Source organism: Rutilus rutilus, assembly GCF_951802725.1.
Source record: "Rutilus rutilus genome assembly, chromosome: 1".
In the NCBI taxonomy this organism is placed as follows: Eukaryota; Metazoa; Chordata; class Actinopteri; order Cypriniformes; family Leuciscidae; genus Rutilus; species Rutilus rutilus.
Genome location: NC_140209.1, coordinates 62,431,498 through 62,454,336, shown reverse-complemented (window position 1 = coordinate 62,454,336; position 22,839 = coordinate 62,431,498). Strand labels below are relative to the sequence as shown.

The 22,839-nt window shown below is 37.6% G+C and overlaps 1 protein-coding gene across 1 annotated transcript in view; it reads left to right on the top strand.

Annotated features, from left to right (window-relative positions):
* Positions 1 to 379: 379 nt before the first annotated feature.
* Positions 380 to 22,839, top strand: part of vwa3a (von Willebrand factor A domain containing 3A) — a gene marked incomplete at its 5' end in the record, with an annotated part of 53,416 nt that continues 30,956 nt past the window's right edge. The window contains 15 exon segments of the mRNA XM_084432396.1: positions 380 to 430; positions 521 to 615; positions 4,676 to 4,756; positions 5,598 to 5,652; positions 5,745 to 5,846; positions 5,950 to 6,056; positions 10,343 to 10,468; positions 11,772 to 11,871; positions 11,947 to 12,009; positions 13,102 to 13,233; positions 14,482 to 14,620; positions 16,258 to 16,361; positions 16,456 to 16,536; positions 16,916 to 17,013; positions 18,870 to 18,989. Coding sequence (XP_084288522.1) covers positions 380 to 430; positions 521 to 615; positions 4,676 to 4,756; positions 5,598 to 5,652; positions 5,745 to 5,846; positions 5,950 to 6,056; positions 10,343 to 10,468; positions 11,772 to 11,871; positions 11,947 to 12,009; positions 13,102 to 13,233; positions 14,482 to 14,620; positions 16,258 to 16,361; positions 16,456 to 16,536; positions 16,916 to 17,013; positions 18,870 to 18,989 — 1,454 coding nt within the window.

Genomic DNA, 22,839 nt, shown 5'->3' with positions numbered 1-22,839 from the left:
AAAACATTACTTATTCATTATTTTATTTTTTTCAGGATTCTTCGATGACTAGGAAGTAAAAAAAAAAAAAAAACGGCATTTATTTGAAATATAAATATTTTGTAACATTAGACACAAGTAAGTAGTTGATCAGTCCTCAAAGAGTTACTTCATCGCATTATTACACACTGTTATTATTCCACAGAGAACCTGTGGCATCGGGAAGTTCCTCTCATCTCCGCATGGAGCAGAAGAAGACGGGACCCCTCGAGTGGTGAACTTACACGACAGATCCGGTTTCTATGTTCATCTGTGCTTGATATGCAGATTATAAAGAGACATTTTTCCCCTGTCTTATGTACTGTATATGGTCTTTAGGGCAGAGAGCAGTGAGTCTCACATGGAGACGAGTGCACAGTCCACCATCTTCAGACAAACCCAAACTTCAGATGTACTGGTGCCTTCATTACCTATAATCATGCAGTTATTACCTACATTGTAAGCATCATTGCTGTATGAAGTGACGAAGCTGTTGTTGCAGGATCGCAGTGAAGTGTACGAGAGCTCAGAGCGATGGCTGGAGAACTGTGGACTGACTCTCTCTCGCCCCTTCTCTCTCTGCAGCACTCGTCCTGTGTGAGTTTACTACTGACTCTTACACACCCTGTGTCCGTCTATACACTGATGTATAGCCCAATCAACCTGCAACACTCCTGTTATAACTAACTGAGCTAAGATACAGTCAAACCAAAGATTATTCAGACACCAGATATATGTGTTTACTAGTGTGTGCAGGACACTATACTTCATTTATGTGAGTGAGGAGAGCTAAATAAAGTAAACTGTGACATATTATACCCAAACATTCTTCATACAGTGGATTACCAGTAACATTTATACACATTTGGGACCAAAATGTATTCAGACACTTTGACCTGATCATGTTTTGCTGAAGTGTTTTTTCTTTAATTGCTAATGCGACCTTTTTACACACAGACTGAACTAAATGAGGCATTGCTTGGTAACTGGTTGAGCTAAACTGGTATGATCTAATTGTGTAGTTAAATTTAACAGCTGACAGATATTAAACATAATTCATCTGTGAGACAGTCTAACAGAAGGACGGAAATATCAACTGATCTGATAACTCTGAGTTCTAGTCATATTTTATTAACACTTATAGTGAATAAACTGTGATAATGTGAGAAATGTTGAAGGTGTCTGAATAAATATTGGTTTGACTGTACGTGTAAACAGGCCCGATTGTGAACAGATCACAGATTTATTTATTTTTTGGCACCGGTTATGCCATCAGAAACAAATTCCCCACACAATATCGGTTCAGAAATCGTTTCGGTTTGGGTTTTAGAAACCAGGTGGTGGAATTATAATTACCTGCTGTTCTCAAAACAAGGAAACATGAGTTATAAATGATGCTTATTCTTGTGGAAATATAAACCATGCTTTCAGATCTGATACACATCACTAATACAGACAACACACCATTATTTGACAGTTTAAGGAAGTAATGTGTGGCCTCTTTTTCACAGTGAGAAAAGCATAACCTTGTGAAAAAGAAGTGCGCTTAGTTGAACTGAATGTGCACTTGTAGTGCATTTAAAAACAGGGTTCGTACAAGGTGCTTAAAGGGGTGATTGATTATGATTTCACTTTTCTAACTTTAGTTAGTGTGTAATGTTGCTGTTTGAGCGTAAACAACATCTGCAAAGTTACAACGCTCAAAGTTCAAAGCAAAGGGAGATATTTGCTTTTACAGAAATCGCTTTTTAAGGACTACAACAAACGGCTGGTAGAGACTACACGGGTTAGTGACATCACTAACCCTAAAATTTACATAAACCCCGCCCCTGAACACGATTTATAGATTATCAAGACAGAATATGCTAATCACTGACTAGAAGATAACTACAGATCATCTACATAAAGTCATCAACTAACCATTCAGAAATGTCCTGTTGCATTCTACATGTTGTCACTTCTTCTCGAGTCTCTCCATCATTGTCTGACTCCGGTTTGAACATAAAAGACTAAATGTTTTTGAAATTTTCAGTGCATGTCTGTGTGAGTGGCAGCAGCTCATTTGCATTTAAAGGGACAGACACAAAACGGTGCGTTTTTGCTCACCCTCAAAAAGTGACAACTTTAACATGCTATATATATGTGGGGTATTTAGAGCTAACACTTCTCACACACACTCTGGGGACATCAGAGACTTATTTTACATCTTGTGAAAAGGGCATTATATCACCCCTTTAAAGTGCTTGAAGTACTTGAATTTGACGTTTTGAAATTTAAGTCCTTGAAAAGAGCCATATTTATGAATAAGTACTTGAAAAGAGCTTGAATTATTCAAAGACAATATATGTGAAATATGTGTGACAATATGTGTTTAATTGTATTGCTAAAACAATCTTTTCACACAAAATCAACGCTGCAACCCGTCTGATATAGATATAGAGTCATTTCGCATGGCTATGAGTGTGATATTGCTCATAAATATCCAAGTATACAGCTTATACAGCTTTTATTCTTCAAGTCAATCATATATTCATGGGAGAGAAAAAGTCAGTTTGAATAAGGAAAGCGATATCTTTGTCATAGTATCCTTTCAAAGGTTAAAGTTACCACAGTCATTGCTTGTGTTGCACTTAATTTGTACCTTTTTTTTTTCATTCGTTTATTTTTGTTTATCTCTTTACCTTTTTTAGAATTTGAAAGATAATAAAGATATTGTTTGATAAGTGAGATCTCTGATTGTAGTGCTTGAAAAGTCCTTGAAAGTCCTGGAATTTCATTTTACAGTATCTGTACGAACCCTGTAAAAAGTATATTTTACTTGCATATAATATAATATTCATGCGATTAAGTGTACTTAAAGAGAGTACACTTTTTATGATTTAACACACTTAAGTACACTTTAAAAAAAAAGTGCACTGCAATAGTCAAATACAAAAATTAAGGAAAACGTTAAAGTACGTTTTATTAATCTTTTGTCGTGCTTTAATGTACACTTATTTTGATGTGTTGACTAACATACTAAAAGCACATACTTGATTTTAACTGTACTGCTATTTGATGTTAAAGTCCCCATGAAATCAAAATTGAAGTTGTAATGGCTTTTAGTTAGCCTTTCTGTTATCTATAAGCCGGTGTGCTCCAAAACAATGACAGCATTCGCATTTTGAAGATATAAGCGTTCGAAACTAACAGTCTCTCACTTCCACCAATATTAACCAATGGTTTTAATGACATCACTGCACTTCAGCTTCTCATCAGATTTTCTGTCCAATCAAATGCTCTCTAGAATCTGAAGCTCCGCCCCCTAAATTATAAATAGATGCTGACTCTGCAGCTGAAATCGGTCACTTGTTCACACATTTACTATTTTCTAGACGGTGAATATAGTGCACTACAGGGAATGATTCAGAGTCAGACAATGTAAATATGCTTTCCGTCGGGGCGAAATAAGTTAGTGTCATGCGAATCGCCACAGCTCCGGTCCAGAGACACGACAGCACACAGCGCAGACCAGAAAACATCGGACCCATTTGAATTCTGCACTGAATGCTGTATATCAAAGCGATGTGGAGGAGATCATATCGTACTTAGACTCTGCATTAGAAACAGCAACACCGGTGCCAACATAAATTACACACTTTTTAAACTACATACTGTATCATATTGTAGCAAATGCAGCTTTCCCGAGCTCAACGGCTCCAACTGAGCTGTGATGTAAACGAAACGCTATTTAAAAAAAGGGGAGGAGCTCTTTGATATGCCCCGCCCTGTCTTCCTGTTTCAGTGGAAATTACATCAACACATTGAATAATGCTGCGTGTTTCAAGGGCCTTTAAATGGTTGATTTTAAATGTACTAAATCTTTATCATTACAAATGTTCAATATAGAAAATATTATTATTATTATTATTATTATTACCATATATTCTTATCAGTAAACTTCAGACTCGTTCAGGTGTTGTTTCAGTTTCATTTTCACGAACGTTTCTCATTGTTTATTTACAGTGTTTCTTGGTTACCAAGTATGTTTTCATTGGTTGTCATGGCTACTCATTGATTGCACACACCTGATCCTTGTTCACTCTGGATATATTGCACTCGGTTCAGTTTGTTCATTGTCTGGTGTTGTTAACTGTGCTCTAGCACACTGTTCCGTTGACTGATTACTCTTTTGTTTCGTTTAATAAAGTTTATGCTGCTATTCGATCTGCTTGGCTTACCTGCTTTGTCTTCTTCCTCATCCTGAACGTGACAATTATGAAATGACATATAAATATGTACTTTGGTACTTAAGTCTTATATAAGTGGGTCATTAATGCTGTAATGTTTTCATGTGTCAAAATTTGGGAGCCAAAAAAATGGCAATGTAAAAATAGACAGCATTTTCTTTATTCCAAAAAAAATAAAATTTTAGGGGAAATATGACTCAGATGTTCTTTGTGATTTATTTTTTTCTTCCAAACCTTAAATTGTTCTCTCCCAGCAGGTGTGACGTCTTACCAACATCCTGACTGCAATTATTAGAGATCATATACCAAATGGTCTCTATTTGCCATCTGAACTGTTTGTTTTAACTCTCTCTCTCTCTCTCTCTCTCTCTCTCTCTCTCTCTCTCTCTCTCTCTCTCTCTCTCTCTCTCTCTCTCTCTCTCTCTCAGATCTGAAAGAGGAGACGAGCTGAGCAAACAGATGCACATCAGCAGTGAGTCACTGGCTGACTTTGAGGAACAGCTTTACACGTGAGAATCGTCTCCACTACTTGTTTACAGTCGCCATGATGATGCTTTATCATTCTCTGAGTGCAGTACATGTGATTTTATATGCTATACAGCCCTATCAACATGTGGAATTAATTACATTATATGAGAAAATACATTACATATGTAATATGTGATACAGATTAAATAATGTTACAATAATTGTTTTGTGGGGGCAGACAGACGAGTGAAGCATTGCATTGACAGCAAGTGACTTTAGAAGTCAATATATTATTAGTTTTATTACAAAATTGATAAATCAAGGGTTATGGTTAAATGTGTTAATCTTATAACACATTATATATATATGTATAAACTAAATTAACCTGACAGCCCAAGTATTAAAATGAACAGTGTCTATTTCTACCAAGTGCAAATAGCCTGCCTTGTTGGCAGAGGCTATTTACACTAACTCTGCCTACTTTTGTAACCAAAAATGACAAAAGACACCTGTCTGATTACTGGATCGGTGGTGGGAGGCATTAAAGGGATAGTTCACACTAAAATTTTAATTCTGTTATCATTCACTCATCTTCAAGTTCTTCCAAACCTGTATGACTGTGTAAGGGCGGGCTTTAGGTACAGGGTCAAAATGTCCCGGTAAGGCAGCATTCATTTAAGATTTTAATCAATATAATCATAGGTACTGTATCATAATCTACTACAATACACTGAGGTGCAAATAGTATAAATAGCAACTACTATCTACACTTAGTGCAAACAAAATTCTGCTGTTGGCAAATAGCCTCTGCCTAATATGAATCTGATGGTTGATGGCTTCGCTAGTGTTAAATTCAGATGTTTTGATCTGTTTTTTTTGTAGTGCCATTGAGATGTACCACGACCGAATTAAGTGGCTCAGTCAAGGAAACCGAAAGGTAACCTGGATCTCTGAGAAATCTTCACTCCATGAATCTGGTTCAGGCAGACGAACTTTGGTACCCAGTGTTGGTTTGGTTTGATCCGTCAGGTGTTTGGGGTGGTGAACGGATCCCGAGTCGGAGTGCTTGTCGACACATCTGATTTCAACGCCTCTACTGAGAGACTAGCAGATCTACAGCGAGAGCTCTTAGTAGGGTCCCAATATGCTTCATACTTTATTTTGCTAATTGAATCAATTACACGGCTCATTTTTGTGTTTTTTCTTTTTCCTTGCTCATGTTACACCATCAAAGACTCTCATTGAGGAGCAACTTTGCTTCAAAAACCAACTGTATCTACTGTCCTACGGCTCGGAGGTCAGCAGCCTTTGGGACAAACCACTAGATATCAGCCCTCTAAGGTGAGTGAGACTGTTTGTGTGAATATTATCTGTTTGTCTCATTTGCATAGTGTTATTTTCATGATTCATACGGACAGTGATCCTGTAAGTCCTTCGGGTTTTAGAAACGGCTCTGCCTGTCCATTATTTTAATTAGTTTCTGTTTAGAGTGACTCCTTGTTTTATTTTAGGTTGTCATGAGGGATGAGTGGGCACATGTGAGAACAGTTTGTACTTGTATTAGACGCCAATAAATCACTAGAGAGGAGGGGATGGAAGGACAAGAGAGAGAACGGGGAGATGAGATAATGAGAGAAGAGGATAAAGGCCACGGTTCTGACACAAATTAAAACTGATTTTTGCCTCTCGTCATTCAAAATGAATCATTCTACAAGACATTTGTATTTGAAACATGGTGATGATAATGAAATGAGACACTCATAGGCAACAGCCTTACTGAAACAGAACCTCATTTGGCTCATTGACACACAGCAACAACTCAACACAAATAGGGAGACTGACCTTACAGTGTATTTAAATAGAGTTTACATTAGCGTGTGTTGCTAAGTCTGAGGTGTAATTGTAGATATCCACACGTCAACACATCCACTATCTTGGAACAGTCAATATTTTAGGCACTGCTCATCATTCAGACTAACTTCCCAGCATTTGTTTAGCCATAGTTGTAAGAAACACAGATGTCTAGGCTTCTCTGATGAGTTTTAACCAATAATCATTTTTATTTGCTATATGCATCTAACTTTATTGATAAACCTAATCCTGTGAGAATCAGCTGCTAAAGACTCATGCAGATATAGATATTCATAGGCTACATATGAATAAGTTGCAGACGCACATTCATCTTGCTCTCGAGTGTTCACAGAACAGCTTTGTGTCTTTGTGTCTTTAGTAAATCCTGATATTAGTTTTTAACGCCAAAAGAGGGTTTGCGCTGACGCAAGATGTTAGTAAATCTGGCCCTGTGTTTCCACAAAGGATGTATGCGATGCTTCCTTAGAATATGACATCTAAAAATAAGACATATTGTGCAGCATAATTAAGATACCTACCTTTTGAACAGCTTTCACGCGGGGAGTTCGTCCATGACGCCTGCGGAGGCAGCTCATTACACAGCAAATTCCCCAGTGTTAAATTAACACCCCTCAGTGTTCGTATGTGTCCACACTACAGAGTGTTAAAAAAACACAGAAGCAGCGTTGAAGTTAATTAGAAAATGAAGTGATGGTTGAGCATTAGTGATAGCAAGGATGTGATGGTGAGGAAATAATCGACATGTGACTACACCGGTAATACTGGTATCACTGCCGGGAGGTGGGAGGAGTTTTTCCCTCTTTTGCACCTCGCTTTTAAATCGCTAATTTGAAAGCGAAAGTAAAATGCGCGAGCGTTTTCAGTAAATTCCTATGGAAGTTAGGCTTTCATAATGAACAAGAAACGCTCGCTCTGCTCTGCGCCAGTGGACCCGTTATGAGTGCTCGTGCGGCAGTGCGCATTTTACTTTCACTTTCAAATTAGCGCTAATTCAGGACAAAACAATTTCTTGAATGGTGAGTTCATTATTATTCTTATTGAAAAACACAACAACAAAACAGTACAATGACAAACTCGCTTAAATAGGCGCTTTTACATTTCGCTTTTGGAACCAAATCTTCCTTCATCGTCTTGTCAGTCAAGAGTGAGGTGAAATCTGAGAGACTCCTGCGATTCTTGTTCGGCTCACGCTGCATTGAGCAGACACGTTCAGTTTTTAACTGTAGTGTCTGTTTTTTAACTGAACTAAATTATTTTTATTACTATAAAAAATCAACAAGAATGGTGGGGATTGGCAAGTGATGTAACCGGTGTTGCGGCTGTATACGGGCATCACCGACTATTGCAGCAAGCATAATTAGTGATGAACACAGTCTGTTGTTGACAAGCAGAATCACTGAGGGAAAGAGGAACAACAAGAACAGAAAAAAGAGATGAGACCAGAAGAAATACAACTGACTTCCAGCCATTACACATTATTACACTTAGGCCACCCTTAAAAATATTTTGGTTTGCAGTAACAGCAAAAAAAAAGAAAAAAAGGGTCGGTAGGTCGGTCTATATTTTTTTATATATAAAAAAAATAATATAAAAAAGTATATATTTTTTCATTTTTTAAAAAAAAATCAGGGTCGGGTGACATTAGGTGACATTTTTCACCTATGTCTAAGGGCTGTTTACACCAGGCCACTTCATGCGTTTTCTCGGATTGCAATCTGATTTATCAAAACGATTCCATTTACACCTGGTTACATGGGCTAAATCTGTGTTGTTTTTTTTGCGGATATAAATCCGATCTTCAATTACCGCTATATGTAGATTTAATGGAGTGCACGTCACCGAAAGCAACAGTTATGACTACATTATTTTATTTATCATCAGCTAAAATTTCTGAATCAAAGCCCGCAGTAAGAGAAAGCGGAAACAGCCCTGGTAAGATCATTTCGTTTCTTTACATTTAATGATGATGATTGTGTGTTAAGCGTCAGCGACTTACTTTCACTTTGATTTGCGATAGTTTGCACGTTGATGCTCAGCTTCTCATCTGCGGCAATGCGTGTTGCAGTAGCGTCGTCATATCTGACTAAAACATGACATAGCCTATAACACGCTCTCGCATGTTTATTTTTTAATAAACCATATTCAACAACATATAAAAATGAAATAATCTTTAGAGTAAAGCCGCAGCCATCATTACCAAGCGCGAACCATTGACAGTGAATGAAACGAAGCAAACTTAGCTTGCAGGCAGTAGTGTGACATGCGTTAACGGTTAACCAATGGTGTAAACATAATCATAGATGACGCGCCACGGGTTTTTATTTAAAAGAAAGAACGTAGCTTATGTTTGTATGTAGGTCTAGGCAATTTATATTCACAATACTTAATAACTAATATTATTTTATTGCATTTGTATTAGTTGTTTGAAGAGTTAAAAAAAAAATCTGTCGGTCTTAACGCAAGTTTACAACCGGCAAGTCGGTCGGACTGAAAGGGAAAATAAATAAATAATTGGGTCGGTACTAAATTGACAGGGTCGGTCGGGTTACGGCAAACAAGAATATTTTTAAGGATGGCCTTATTACTAACATGTTTTACTTTATTTCTGCATTCATCTACAAAAGTTCTTTTTGAGAATTAACTGAGGTTTAGATGTTGATGTTTTATTGAATAAGTCATCAATATGATGACCAGTGTTTGCTTTTGTTGGACTCTTTGGACTTTTTAACTTTTTAGGTTTTTAAGTTTTTATTTGGCTGTTGCAACTTTGTGGTTATACAGTAAAGCACATTTGTTATGGCAAAAGAAACTATGATCAGGTCCTGATGGTTATGTTTTGATAATGACATAATCATAATGTAATGGCATTATTCACTGATGTCATTCAGAGTTTAAAGCTCGAGTTAATGAAAATAATAGGCCTATTCATTCACGCCACAAAGCAAGCTGGGATGAGTTTTGATTGGTGACTCTCAGCATGCATTGCAACATGAAGTGTTTTTTTGTTTGATTTTCACCATTGTTGAGTTTTTTTTTTAAACCCTTTAGATTAAACAGTACTGCTGGATCACAAGCTGTAGCATCACAGGACTACTATAATGAAAGATTAATAAAATGTCACCTATGTAATCAGTTATTAAATGTTTCTATGAGGTTGAATCAGGTTACTACATGATGACTATAATATCATTAGTATATAGACAACATCACATGGCCACATTTTCTCTTGAGTTTTGTTTGCCACAACAAATCTGCTTTATAAAGTTGCAGCAGCCAGATAAAAAATGTGTTAAAAGTAAAGTTTCTGAAAGAGCCCAACTAAAGCAAACACTGATCACCATAATGGCGATCAACATCTAAACCTCTGAAAACCTATCAATAAGAACTTTTGTAGATATATGACAGAAATAAAGACAAACTGGGTAACAATAAGTGCAAAAATGTGTAATGGCTGGAAGTCAGCTGTAGTTGTTGTGTTTCTGCTCGTCTTTCCTTCAGTGATTCTGCTTGTTTACAGAAGGTGTTCGTCACTAATGCTCAATCATCACTTAATTAATTGCAATCATCTCATTAACTTCAACACTGCTTCAGTGTTATTTTAACACTCTGAAGTGTGGACACATTTGAGCAGTGCTAATTTAACACTGGGTGTTTTGTGAATTCAGCTATATTATCACTTTTGTTTTGCTACACATAAAGAATGTGAATGAAAGTCTGCAGCAGGAGGCGCTTCTTAATGTCCCGTCCCGTCTCAGGCTCAGGGAGTGTTATGCGTGGGTCATGCAGCTTCGAGCGAGTGGAGGCTGTGATCTCCTACAGGCGATACAGAGGGCACTGGCCCACTCACAGCTGGACACGCTGCTCATCATCCAGGCCGCTCGGTGAGAGTTTGTTTTGCTATGATGAATCACTCTTTCTTAACTTGAGCCTGCAGTCATTTAATTCCCTTTCACCTTTAGACATATTTGCAGTCCATTGTCCTGAAATAGTTTGAGTTCTATAATTGGTCATATCTGAGGAGAAGGTTTTAAAATAGCAGTCAAGGCCTATTTCCTCTCCCAGCAAAATAGAGTGAAACAGCAGGGCAATGGAAGTAAAACTCATTTTCACTTTCTCCATAGAGAAATAGATGTTAAGTGATAACATAAGCCTTTTTCCCACCGTTGGGCCATAACAAGTGGAAATATAACTGGAACTATTTCTTACCATTCTTAGAACTGGCATAGTAGACACCACAACAGACTGAGCCACCTGACCAATCATACCAGAGTAGACCAATCACAACAGACTGGGTCATCTGACCAATCAGAGCAGAGTAGACCAATCACAACAGACTGGGTCGTCTGACCAATCAGAGCACAGTAGACCAATCACAACAGACTGGGTCATCTGACCAATCACAGCAGAGTAGACCAATCACAACAGACTGGGCCATCTGACCAATCAGAGCAGAGTAGACCAATCTCAACAGACTGGACCGTCTGACCAATCAGAGCACAGTAGACCAATCACAACAGACTGGACCATCTGACCAATCATAGCAGAGTAGACCAATCACAACAGACTGGGTCATCTGACCAATCAGGGCAGAGTAGACCAATCACAACAGACTGGGTCATCTGACCAATCAGGGCAGAGTAGACCAATCACAACAGACTGGGTCATCTGACCAATCACAGCAGAGTAGACCAATCACAACAGACTGAGCCATCTGACCAATCAGAGCAGAGTAGACCAATCACAACAGACTGAGCCATCTGACCAATCAGAGCAGAGTAGACCAATCACAACAGACTGGGCCATCTGACCAATCAGAGCAGAGTAGACCAATCACAACAGACTGAGCCATCTGACCAATCAGAGCAGAGTAGACCAATCACAACAGACTGGGCCATCTGACCAATAAGCTGCAATATGTATTATGAGAAAGTTAAAGTGTCTTTTGATTTTGGATGCATGTAGGAGACTCCAAAACAAAATGATGACCCTTTAAAATATCATAATAGGGGCACTTTAAGTATAATAATAGAGTGAGCTAATTTGGCTTAGAACTCTGTATTGTAGATGTTCATGGAGGAAATAAATGGGAAAAAATGCTTTGGTACCAAGGCTGCTGAAAAATTTGTGGTCAACATTTGCACACTGTTATATAATGATTATTAAATGCATATATTTTATTTTCAGGCCTGATCAGACGGTGGACGTTATATGTGATTGTTTAGCTGTGAAGCGAACGCCCTGTGTTCATGCGGTCGCCTACAACAGTAGCAGTCCCGCCGCCATCGTGAGGACAGACTCGTCTGTATTTAATATGCACAGGGACATTCTCCACCTCACTGACTGATGTGTCCTGTCATAGGAGACTGTGAAGCGGATGGCAGACGTCTCTGGGGGCAGATATCACCTGTGTTCTGCTGCACTGGTAATCTGAAAATAAATCGAAACGAACCTGAAAATATTCACAATTATCTCTTAAACTGACATGAAACTGATATTACATACAGTGGCGCCAAAAAGTATTTGGACACTTAAACCATTACATCCAAAAATTCATACTATTAGATAACAAAATATCATTACAGTACATTTATTTGGTCAACTTTTTCACAAAATTATGTTTTTGTAGGTTTGAAATGATAGTAGATATAATGTTAAAAAAATGAAGACAAAAAGTATTTGGAAACTTGTTATTGTCAAATGTCAGTGGTTCATGTTCATACTTAAAGGAATAGTTCACTCAAAAATGAAAACTTGTTTTACAATAAAATTGTATTCATATTTGAAACACAAATGAAGATGTTTTTAAGTGAAACCTGATTTCTGTCCCTCCATTGAAAGTCATTTCCACCAAAAACTTCACGCTTCATAAGAGAAAGTTCATACAACTTTCAAAGTTCTAGAACATTTTGTTCTCACGCGTCGAGCAAGTACGGTTGACCTGCCATTCACCATATTTAAAGTGCGCTATGCATATGCGTTGTTCAATTTATATATGAATAAAAGCCCAAATTAAACCTGTTCATCATAAAAAGTGGCCTTGTCTCTTCAGAAGATTAAACTGCTCCATTCATATGGATTACTTTTACCATGTCTTAATGAGCTCATTGAAGTTGGAAACTGTTAATTGCGTATACTTTCAATGGATGGACAATAATGATGATTTAAGAATATTAAAAATGTCTTTATGTTCCAAAGATGAACGAAAGTCTTACAGGTTTGGAACAACATGAGGGTGAGTCAATGATGACAGAATTCACATTTTTGGGTGAACTTTCCCTTTAATTTGAGACTCTACACCTGTGTGGACTTGAGAAGAACTGATTCACACAGCCACTAAAAATCACCAAAACAGCAGCTGATTAAAAGTCACTGAGCAGGAATGGTGAAGAAAGGTGAAAATTAGTGAAGAGAAAAGCACCATTTCACCACAGATGATGATTGCTTTGATATTTCGTTCCAATGACCTTCAGTCATTGTGTGTGTGTGTGTGTGTGTGTGTGTGTGTGTCTCCCAGGGCGTGGTGGACAGCAGTACAGATGTAGATCTGCTGTGGGAGGAGATTAAAGCAGCTCGGGATGTTCTTAACCAAATTCAGGACATGCGTCAGGGTCGAGTCGGAGACAAAGCTGTCACTGTAGAGTCAGAGGTGAATTATAGTATATATTATTCTCTATATCAGTGTCACTGTTTCTGAACTCCTATGTAGTCTTGAGTTTTCTTCCAAGAACGAACACGTCACAATATTCCTCATTTAAATCATTCATACGCTAGATAAAGGGGGCGGGGCCTGGTTGAGTTAGTTAGTAGTGTTGAAACTGGTTATGGTAAGGGGCGGGACCAATCACAACACACTGATCCAGCTGACCAATCAGAGCACAGTGTGCTTTTCAGAGGGAGGGGCTTCACAGAGACAGGAACTAAACAGAGCGTTACTGACAGACTGGGATGAGAGGTGCTGCAACAATGGAGAATATGAGGAAAATAATGTGTTTTGTGAACATTCAAGCATGAAAACCTGTTCTAGTACAACCTAAAAACTAAATCAAGACTTAATAGGTCATAATAGATCTTAACATAACACACTTAACTTAACCTTCAAAAAAGTGCACTTTGTAAGAATGTAAATATAAAAAGTTTCACCTTAAATTACATTTTAAATAATTATGTTTTAATAATATGTTGTCATGCTTTAAAGAAGTGCACTAGTTTAGATGTTGACTAACGTACTAAAGCATGTGTAAAATAATTGATTATAATTTTAACTGTAGTGTGTTATTCGATATTATATTTAAAGTTAATGCATTTTAAATGTACTAAACTGCAACTTCATCATTACAACTGGTGTACAAATGGATTCACAAATATATATATATAAAATAGATTACATACATAAATATAATGCCATTTCTATTGAAACTTGTAAGTATATTTTAGTGTACCATAAATGTTTTTCAGTACATTCAGCAATACACATATAAAACGCATGTACAAATGTACTTATATACTGTAAGTGGGTCAAAATACACTCTAAAGTTCAACTAATGGCAATTAATATGAATTTTAACTATAATATATTTTCATTTAATTAAAAATAACATGCAATTAAGTGTCCGAAAACTCAGTTTGAACCCAAATATATAAGTACTCTTTTATAAAAGTATGCTAAAGTGTACTTCATCTTCACATGAGTAAATATGAAAGAGTTGAATTTTACTTTAAGAAATTCCAACATAGTATATGTCCACAAAAACACGGTATTGATATGATATCATGTTAGCACCATGGCACTTTTTGTTATTGAAATGTTTGTGTTTTCTACCGGTTTCTCGTATGACGCATGTTTCACGGTTATGAGGGCTGGACATGTTTTCAGTCTTAACCTCTGCCTCTCCAGATCTCCAGGGGTTTGGACAGTCTCACTCTTTCTGACGTCAGTCCTGTCAGTTCTGCTCTCGGCGGTCCGCTGCGCATCAAACCCCCGGGTCCAGCGCCCAGCAGCTCCAGAGACTGGCTGAAGACCCACGGCCTCAAGGGTATCTTCACAACCCCTGAGGGGTTCACTCTTCAGTTTAATCTACAACGCATTTTACTTCTGCAATGTTACAGACATTCTGACGCTTGACATATGGCGAATATGACATATATCCAAGTGAAACAGAATTTTGACCAAGAAAAAGTAGGGTGTAAACATAGGGTCACATGCAATTTTAATGTTAACTGTAAATATAAATATTTTTGACCGTAAATATAAATATTTATTAATTTATTTAATTTTTGAATATAAAATGTAAAATTGTAGAATTTTTTTTATTTAAATATTTATATTTTTTAAAATATAAAGTCAGCATGAAACAGAAGTTGCGTTAGTCTGTTCTTCCCTATTGTGATGTATATCAGAGTGAAACGGCTTCTCAAACGGTAACATTTACGGTAAAAAGCGGCAGCTGTGGTTGCCAGAAATTTACTGTAAAAAAAATACTGTAGCAACATTTTAGGTTTACAGACTTAAATTTACAATAAAAAACGTATTTCATCATCTGATATAATGTTAATTTAATTTACTATTGAAGTACTAACATCTCTATTGTACCATTGTAATACACTGACAACCACCAATCACAGTGGTGATGAGAGTCACATGATGAGTCAAAGCTCATCACAAGCAGCTTTTCCACAAGAAAATTAATACTAATATATAGAAGCTGCACAGGATCATACACTCAAACACTAAACACCATCATGGTCAAATTTTAAAAATGCAATAAACATTAATTTAACAACATTAAATGTAACATAAAACCCTAATGTACATAACTGACTAGAAAAAACTTTGAAGAAACTTAGTTATTTCAACAGAAATACATCAATGTAAAGTGTCACGCAGGGAATTGTGGGAATGTCAATTTACGTTTTTTCACTGTAAATTATACAATGACTTGTTCTTTTTCACTTCCAAAAACTGTAAAAAAAAAACTGTAAAAAAAAAATTACTTTAAATGTACGGTTAGATCTATCACAGTTATTTACCGTAGATAGAATGGAAACGTTCTGTTAACCAATTAACAGGTCTTTTACCGTTAAAATCACGATAATTTTTCACAGTGGGCGGGGCTTATTTGTGTCCATGGAGATTTGATTGGATGGTTGTGGTTTGCTATTGGTGGATCTCATGTGAGTGACAGGTTGCCCTGCCCTCACACCAGTAAACACATCATCAGAGAAGAGAAGAGATGTCGCTGCAAGAGGGAGACGTTATTTTGATTCAATAGTCATTTTCTGAAATGCATAACTTCTGATAACAGATCACTCTAAATTATAATGTGGACTCATGCATTTTCTGTAAAGCTGCTTTGAAACGATATGTGTATTGTGAAAGCGCTATGCAAATAAATGTGAATTGAAATGTGAATTACGATGAACAATGAATTAAAAAAAAAATCATGATGAGATAAATCATTTACAATGAATACTGCAATATTCCATATAAAAACCAAAAAATATCTATTTGTAATTTCATGATGGTTTAAAGATGCTGTGAATTTTCTCAATAGTCAAGCAGTGTATCCACCGAAAAGCACAGTCTTGCCCAGACGTATTATTGCAGCATGTGTGAGTTTAGTCGTGAGTGTGTTTCTTGATGGTCTTGGCTCACAGTTGTGTGTTCCTGCAGCTCAGAAGCTGGATCTCTATCAGCTGCTGGCTCGCGATGCCTACTCTCCGCAAGAGACGTTTGTGCCAATCTTGGGAAAGACTGTTTCCTCTACCGTTCATGAGGTGATGAGCATGTCCTGCTGCATTTATGAGTCCGGTTTGAGTCCCATCTGTTCACCTGTACAGCGGGACTAACTCGAAGTGTGTGTGTTTGCAGCGGGTCATGGTCCAGTGTGAGTGGCATGATGGAACAGTGAAGAATCTGCATGTTGATCTTCCTTCACTGCTAAAGTATCAGGTACATTTTTTTTTTTAATCCACAAACTCCATATGATGAACTTGGACCAGCTAGAAACCATGTAAACCAGCTGCAACCTAACTAGAGCCATTAGCAATGCTAGCTGTTTCACTAAACTCCACCAGGGAACCTAAGCTCCTACTTCCAAGCAGACACTAGCTTTACATTCGCTGACACTTTTCATACACCTATTGATAAAACAAATATGGAGTATACAGGAGTCCCATTGAACTGATGTCTGTCAGCCAGAAAGGGCATGTGTGCTATTCCATTCAAAATAAGTTTTATTTAACTGGATTTTGCTGAAGTTTTTGTCCGACTGTGCAAAATCTGTGGGATTTTTCAGTATTTTCCACTTCATTTGGTCTTTCATGTGCAGAAGCGTCTGATGGGTGCTGTGTGTCTGTTTGAGAGGAGAGTGGAGTGGCTGAACGGGACGGCCAGCCGGCGGATATGGGGAACCGTGTGTGAGCAGAGGTGAGAACATTAGCCTTGAGACGGGGTGTCCCAATCATTTCAGTAGCTCATAGGGAGCACATGCTCTGAAGAGATGCTCTGAAGAGGCAAAAAACTTTTAATTTGACTTTTACAAAGTGCACTTTTTAAGTGTCCTTAAAGGGATACTCCACTTTTTTTGGAAATAGGTTCATTTTACAACTCCCCCAGAGTTAAACAGTTGAGTTTTACCGCTTTCGAATCCATTCAGCCGATCTCCGGGTCTGGCGGTACCACTTTTAGCATAGCTTAGCATAGATCATTGAATCGGACAGGACCATTAGCATCTCTCTCAAAAAAATGACCAAAGAGTTTAGATATTTTTCCTATTTAAAACTTGACTCTTCTGTAGTTACATCGTGTACTAAGACCGACGGAAAATGTAAAGTTGCGATTTTCTAGGCTGATATGGCTAGGAACTATACTCTCATTCCTGCGTAATAATCAAGAAACTTTGCTGCCGTACCATGAGTCCAGCAGGCGTAATGATATGACGCAGCGCCTGAAAATAGTCCCCAGCTCGATAAATTCCAACGATGTAACTACAGAAGAGTCAAGTTTTAAATAGGAAAAATATCGAAACTCTTTGGTTTCTTTTTGACTCTTTTTGGTCATTTTTTTGAGAGAGATGCTAATGGTCTTGTCCGATTCAATGATCTATGCTAAGCTATGCTAAAAGTGGGACCCCCCAGACCCGGAGATCGGCTGAATGGATTCAAAAATGGTAAAACTCAACTGTTTAACTCTGGGGGAGGTGTTAAATGAGCCTATTTCCAAAAAAAGTGGAGTATACCTTTAAGTGTATTTAAAGAGAGTCAATTTCATAACTGTTTCTTAACACACTTAAAGGGATGGTTCGGAGTAAAATCAACCTAGGGTCCTTTGCACCATGACCTCGAGCCAAACATCCCCCCAGAAGCCCTTTTTTCCCTTGGTTGAACATTATTAAAGTTAGAGCTTATTAAGAGATATCAGCCAAATGGCTTAGTGCAGGCGCTAATGGATCCAAATTTTTATCTAGTAGATTACCCCACTAATAATGCCCAGAATGGTACCAAACTTCTACAGTAGTACAAATAGGTTCTGTTCTCATAAAACGAGGCATTGGAAAGTTTGTAAGTACATCAGGAGTTTATTTAAATAACACTTGCCTGATGGCTAATGCTACTGCTAACCCGGACGTCGAGGTCACTTAAAAGTAAAAGTAAGAGTTTGGCTCGAGGTCATGGTGCAAACTAGGTTGATTTTACTCCGAACCCTTTAAGTGGCCTTTTATTTCATTAATATTATATTATCTGCAAGTACAGATTATTTTTTAAATACACTATAAGTGCACATTCAATACAATTAAGTGCACTTCTTCTTCACTCTGGATATCACTTCAGAGGATGTGGAGGGGGTATGTGCGTAGGGATGTGCGTAGGGTTCCTGTCACTTGTAGTTTTCAAATGGGTTTACTTGAGGACTTCAAAACTTTCAAAAATTCACTGTACAAGAGTAAACAAAAATAACCTTAAAATCGATCATGGAAATGTAATAATCCCATGACCGGCACAGACTCAACAATATACAAAACAACAACAGCAGACGTGCACTTTAAAGTCTTGATGGTTTGAGTGCTTTTTAAAGGCTCTCAGCTGCCAATAATTGAAGAACAGCCTCACGCAAAACACATTGCGGTCGACACAAACAATGTTTATCGCTGTGAGATGAACTTGAGTATTAGTGCATATTGATCCTTGTTCGCCAACCTTAAAGCTTTGTGTAAATCCATTACCATTACAGGAGGATGTGGAGTGTGTTTGTGTGTCTCAGTCTCTCTGTGTGTCTCTGTGCAGGGTCCAGGTTGTTCTGGACATGTCTGGGATGAACACACACTACCAGCTGCACATCCAGTACGCTCTCCGGATACTCCTAGAGGAGCAGCTGGCTGATACACACAGCTTCAATGTCACTGTGTAGGTCACACACACTGTCGGGGGTTTTCACTTATTTATAGAGTGACAGATTATGATCTGCTTTGTCATTTGGTCCCAAAGTCTCCTGCTGCTTTCTCCCAGAACTGATTTTAGATAATGAGATTTTTCCTCTATATATAACCTATAGCAGTCAAAAGTTTGGGCATGGCCGACTGAAAACCTTTGAATCTAAAATGTATGCTTGCTTGAAGTTATACAATTCTGTACACAAATATAAAATGCCAATTTGTGAACTAAAATTTACAGTGATAAAGGCTTTACTTCATCTTCAAGGAATATTTTTAATGAAACCTGATAGATTTTTGTCCCTATGCAACCAAAATGTTCAAGCTTAAAAAAGTTTATAAAGACTTTGTAAAAGTGTAAAAGTGAGTGGTTTCAAAATGAAACAATGATGTTTGTAAACATCACGCAAGTACAGTTGAGCTGACAGATTGACCATTTAATAAAAGCTGAAGTTAAATCTGTTGTAAAGAGATCGTGTCTCTTCAGAAGACTTGGTTTAAACAGCGCGGGATAAGTTAGCTGGAATCTAGACAAAGGATGGAGATGGCCTTAATTTGAAGGGGTCCTATTGTGCTCTTTCACTTTTTCAACTTTAGTCTGTAATGTTGCTGTTTGAGCATAAAAAAGATCGGCAAGGTTACAAAGCTCAAAGTCCACTCCAAAGGGAGATATTTTATTTAACGGAATAGTTGTGTTTTCTATTAACAGTTCTAATTACAAGTTTTCTGTAGTTGCTATTATATGCTATGCTATGATATAAACGAAGGGCAGAGCTTTGCCTCCACTGGCCTGCGAACTAACATTACAGTATTGATGTAGTGTTTACTGTAGCTTTTGTAAGACTGTTCACAAATTATCCATGATTTTGTGATCGATTACTGTTTGTATTACCATAGTTTTCCAACAAATATGATTAAATGGTGGATAACATCGTATCTATAAAAAAAAAAAAAAAAAATGACAACTCTGAAACGTCCTGTGACATCCGTGCTTGCAGAGTCCATGATTGAAGTTCGTTCTGCACGATTCTCTTGTTCATTAACATTGTCAGGGTCTGAATCAGGCTCGAAATGGTTTGAAATTGACACCAACGTTAATTATTTACACCAGAGCTGAACTTGCGTGACATTTCCCGAACACACGCTTAGTGCTGCCAATCACGACATACTGGGTCAGCCGACCAATCACAGCACATTACGTATTTCAGAAGGAGTGGCTTCATTCAACCAGACTGGGTAGAGAGGAGCTGTAATAATGTAAAATATCTGAAAAATAATGAATTTTTTGAACAATCAAGCATGAAAACATTCTACTACACCCCAAAAACAAAACCAAGACTTCGTAAAAGGGCATAATAGGACCCCTTTAACTATTTTTAAGTCATTACATAATTCCCATAATTCCATTTGTATTGTTTCATAGTTTTGATGGTGCCATATTATTCTAAAATATGGACAATAACGAAACTAAAGAATCAGTAGGTTTGTCCAGAATTCCTTATTTCTGGACAATTAGTCAAGAATTCCTCATTTTGATTACCAAAACTGATGGTATGCATCGGGATCCCAAAGAAGAGCCTGCAGGAAAAAAAAAATATATATATATATATATATATATACCATTGGACCAGGGGTGTCCAATCCTGCACCTGGTGGACCACTGTCCTGTAGAGTTTAGCTTCAACCCTAATTAAACTCACCTGATCAAGCTAATCAAGCTCTAGACATACTGGAAACCTCCAGACTGGTGCATTGAGGCAAGATGGAGCTGAACTCTGCAGGACAGTGGCCGTCAGGACTGAGTTGGGACACCCCTGGTCTATACTTATGAAATATTCATATTACTGTATTACTGTATGTATTCTACATTCTATTTGTAAATCTAGTGCAGAACAGCTCTCAGAGGTGCATTTGGCACTTAGCATAAATGCAAATGTGCACTTTTCAGCTAAATAAATGAGTCTGTGCGTGACACAAATGTGCCGGAGCAGCAGAACTGAGGTACAGGTGCAAGCAGGAACGGGCCGGCTATAGGGAGCACTGGAACGTTTCTCTGTGGGGTTTTGGCCGACTTGTGGTCCAGCTGTCGATCCCGAATTTAGATGCCAAGTAAATAAACAAAGGTTTTAATAGGAGAAAAATAAATTCTGACATCATTTGGCCAGCCTATTTAAGCCGCAGTGGTAAATCCAGACAACAAGTTTTGAAAATATGTAGTACTATATATATTTATAATATAATTATCAGTGTGTCATGGTTCAGCTCCAGTACACACACTCTTAATAATAAAGGCTCTTTGATAGCATCTACGGAAGAAGCTTCAACATTCATGGAACCTTTCAAAAGACTCTTTATAGTGGAAAAAGATTATTAAAAATTGTTTACACTAAGAAAAAAATATAATTTTAAGATCTGATCGATTCCCAAGCTAACAGGGAACGTTCTCATAACTTGAAACTTCATAACTGACTAATGTTCTCAATAAGGTTCTCTCAAAGTTATGAACAAACGTTCTTCAATGTTAATCGAATGTTCTTTCGGTTTGGATAGTTATCTGGTCTTCAGTAATGTTCTCAGAAAAGTTATACATCGTTCTTAGAACTTTTTTTTTTTAAACGTTTTAGTTTGTCTAATGTTTTTTTTTATACTGCTATGGACTGTTTTAGAATGTTCAGAGAACAAAAGTAACGTTCTCATAATGTTTGCAAAATTCTAAAATGGAATGTTTCCTTAAAGCTACACTGTGTAATATTTTAAGTAGATTTTTAGCAAAAAACACTTTGTTCTTTCAAAATTATACATTCTCATTAATGTGTAATCACTTCAACCAACTAATCAAGTATTCTCGTAAGTGTATAATCTGCCATTTAGAATACATACGAGCGAGTCGCTCCAATGGCAGAAGCCATGTTGCGCCTCCATCTTGAAAATACATTAGACAAAGAGGGACATACCTGGAAATTCAAGCTTCGCCTTTCACGTTTTTACACTCAGTGGCACCGTGACGAATGCGAGGGGGAGATTACTCGCGACTGCCGGCAGATTTGAAATAATACGGCCACCGTAGGAGTTAAAACGCCCTTGGAATGGGAGGGGCTAGAAAGTAATATTCAGTTGGTAGTCATATGCAATTTCACCACTAGATGGGAGAAAATCCTACACAGTGTAGCTTTAACATTCATATAACCAAGAAAATGTTTTTAAAACTAAAAAAAACTTGACATTTTGAAATTTCAAGATACATTCAGAAATAGCGTTTTCATAACTTAATAGCAAACGTTTTTAGAACATATTTTTGTCAGCTGGGTCTTTGAGGAAACCAAAATGGTTCTTGTGTGACACTGGAACCTTTTGGTATCCTATTTTTAAAAGTGTCATTTATAAGGGTAGCCTACATTGAAATGTTATCTGGTGTGTGTGCACGTGTACCTGTGCGAATACATCACGTTCATAAATCACTTGTCATAAATCAGTTAATGCACAGAATCACTGTTGCATCATCGCACACACTTCCCCAGAGGAAATGAAGGCATTGATTGTAAAGCCTCTGCTGCATTTATCTTCGGCAGTAAGTTGTCTGCTCCTGTTTTAGCGTAGTCACGAGCGCTCTACTTTAGTCTGGCATGAATAGAAGTCTTAATAGATGTGGATATGCAGCGCACACACCTGCTCCTAATACTGCGCGCTTCACTCCAGAGCATCATCATGTCACATGACCTTCAGGAACAGTGTCACTCCCGTATTTAATGAACCTACACTCCGCCTTGTATGTGTTATGGATCAGTCATGTTCTACAGTATAGCCTCTGAACCCTGTTCTCTCAC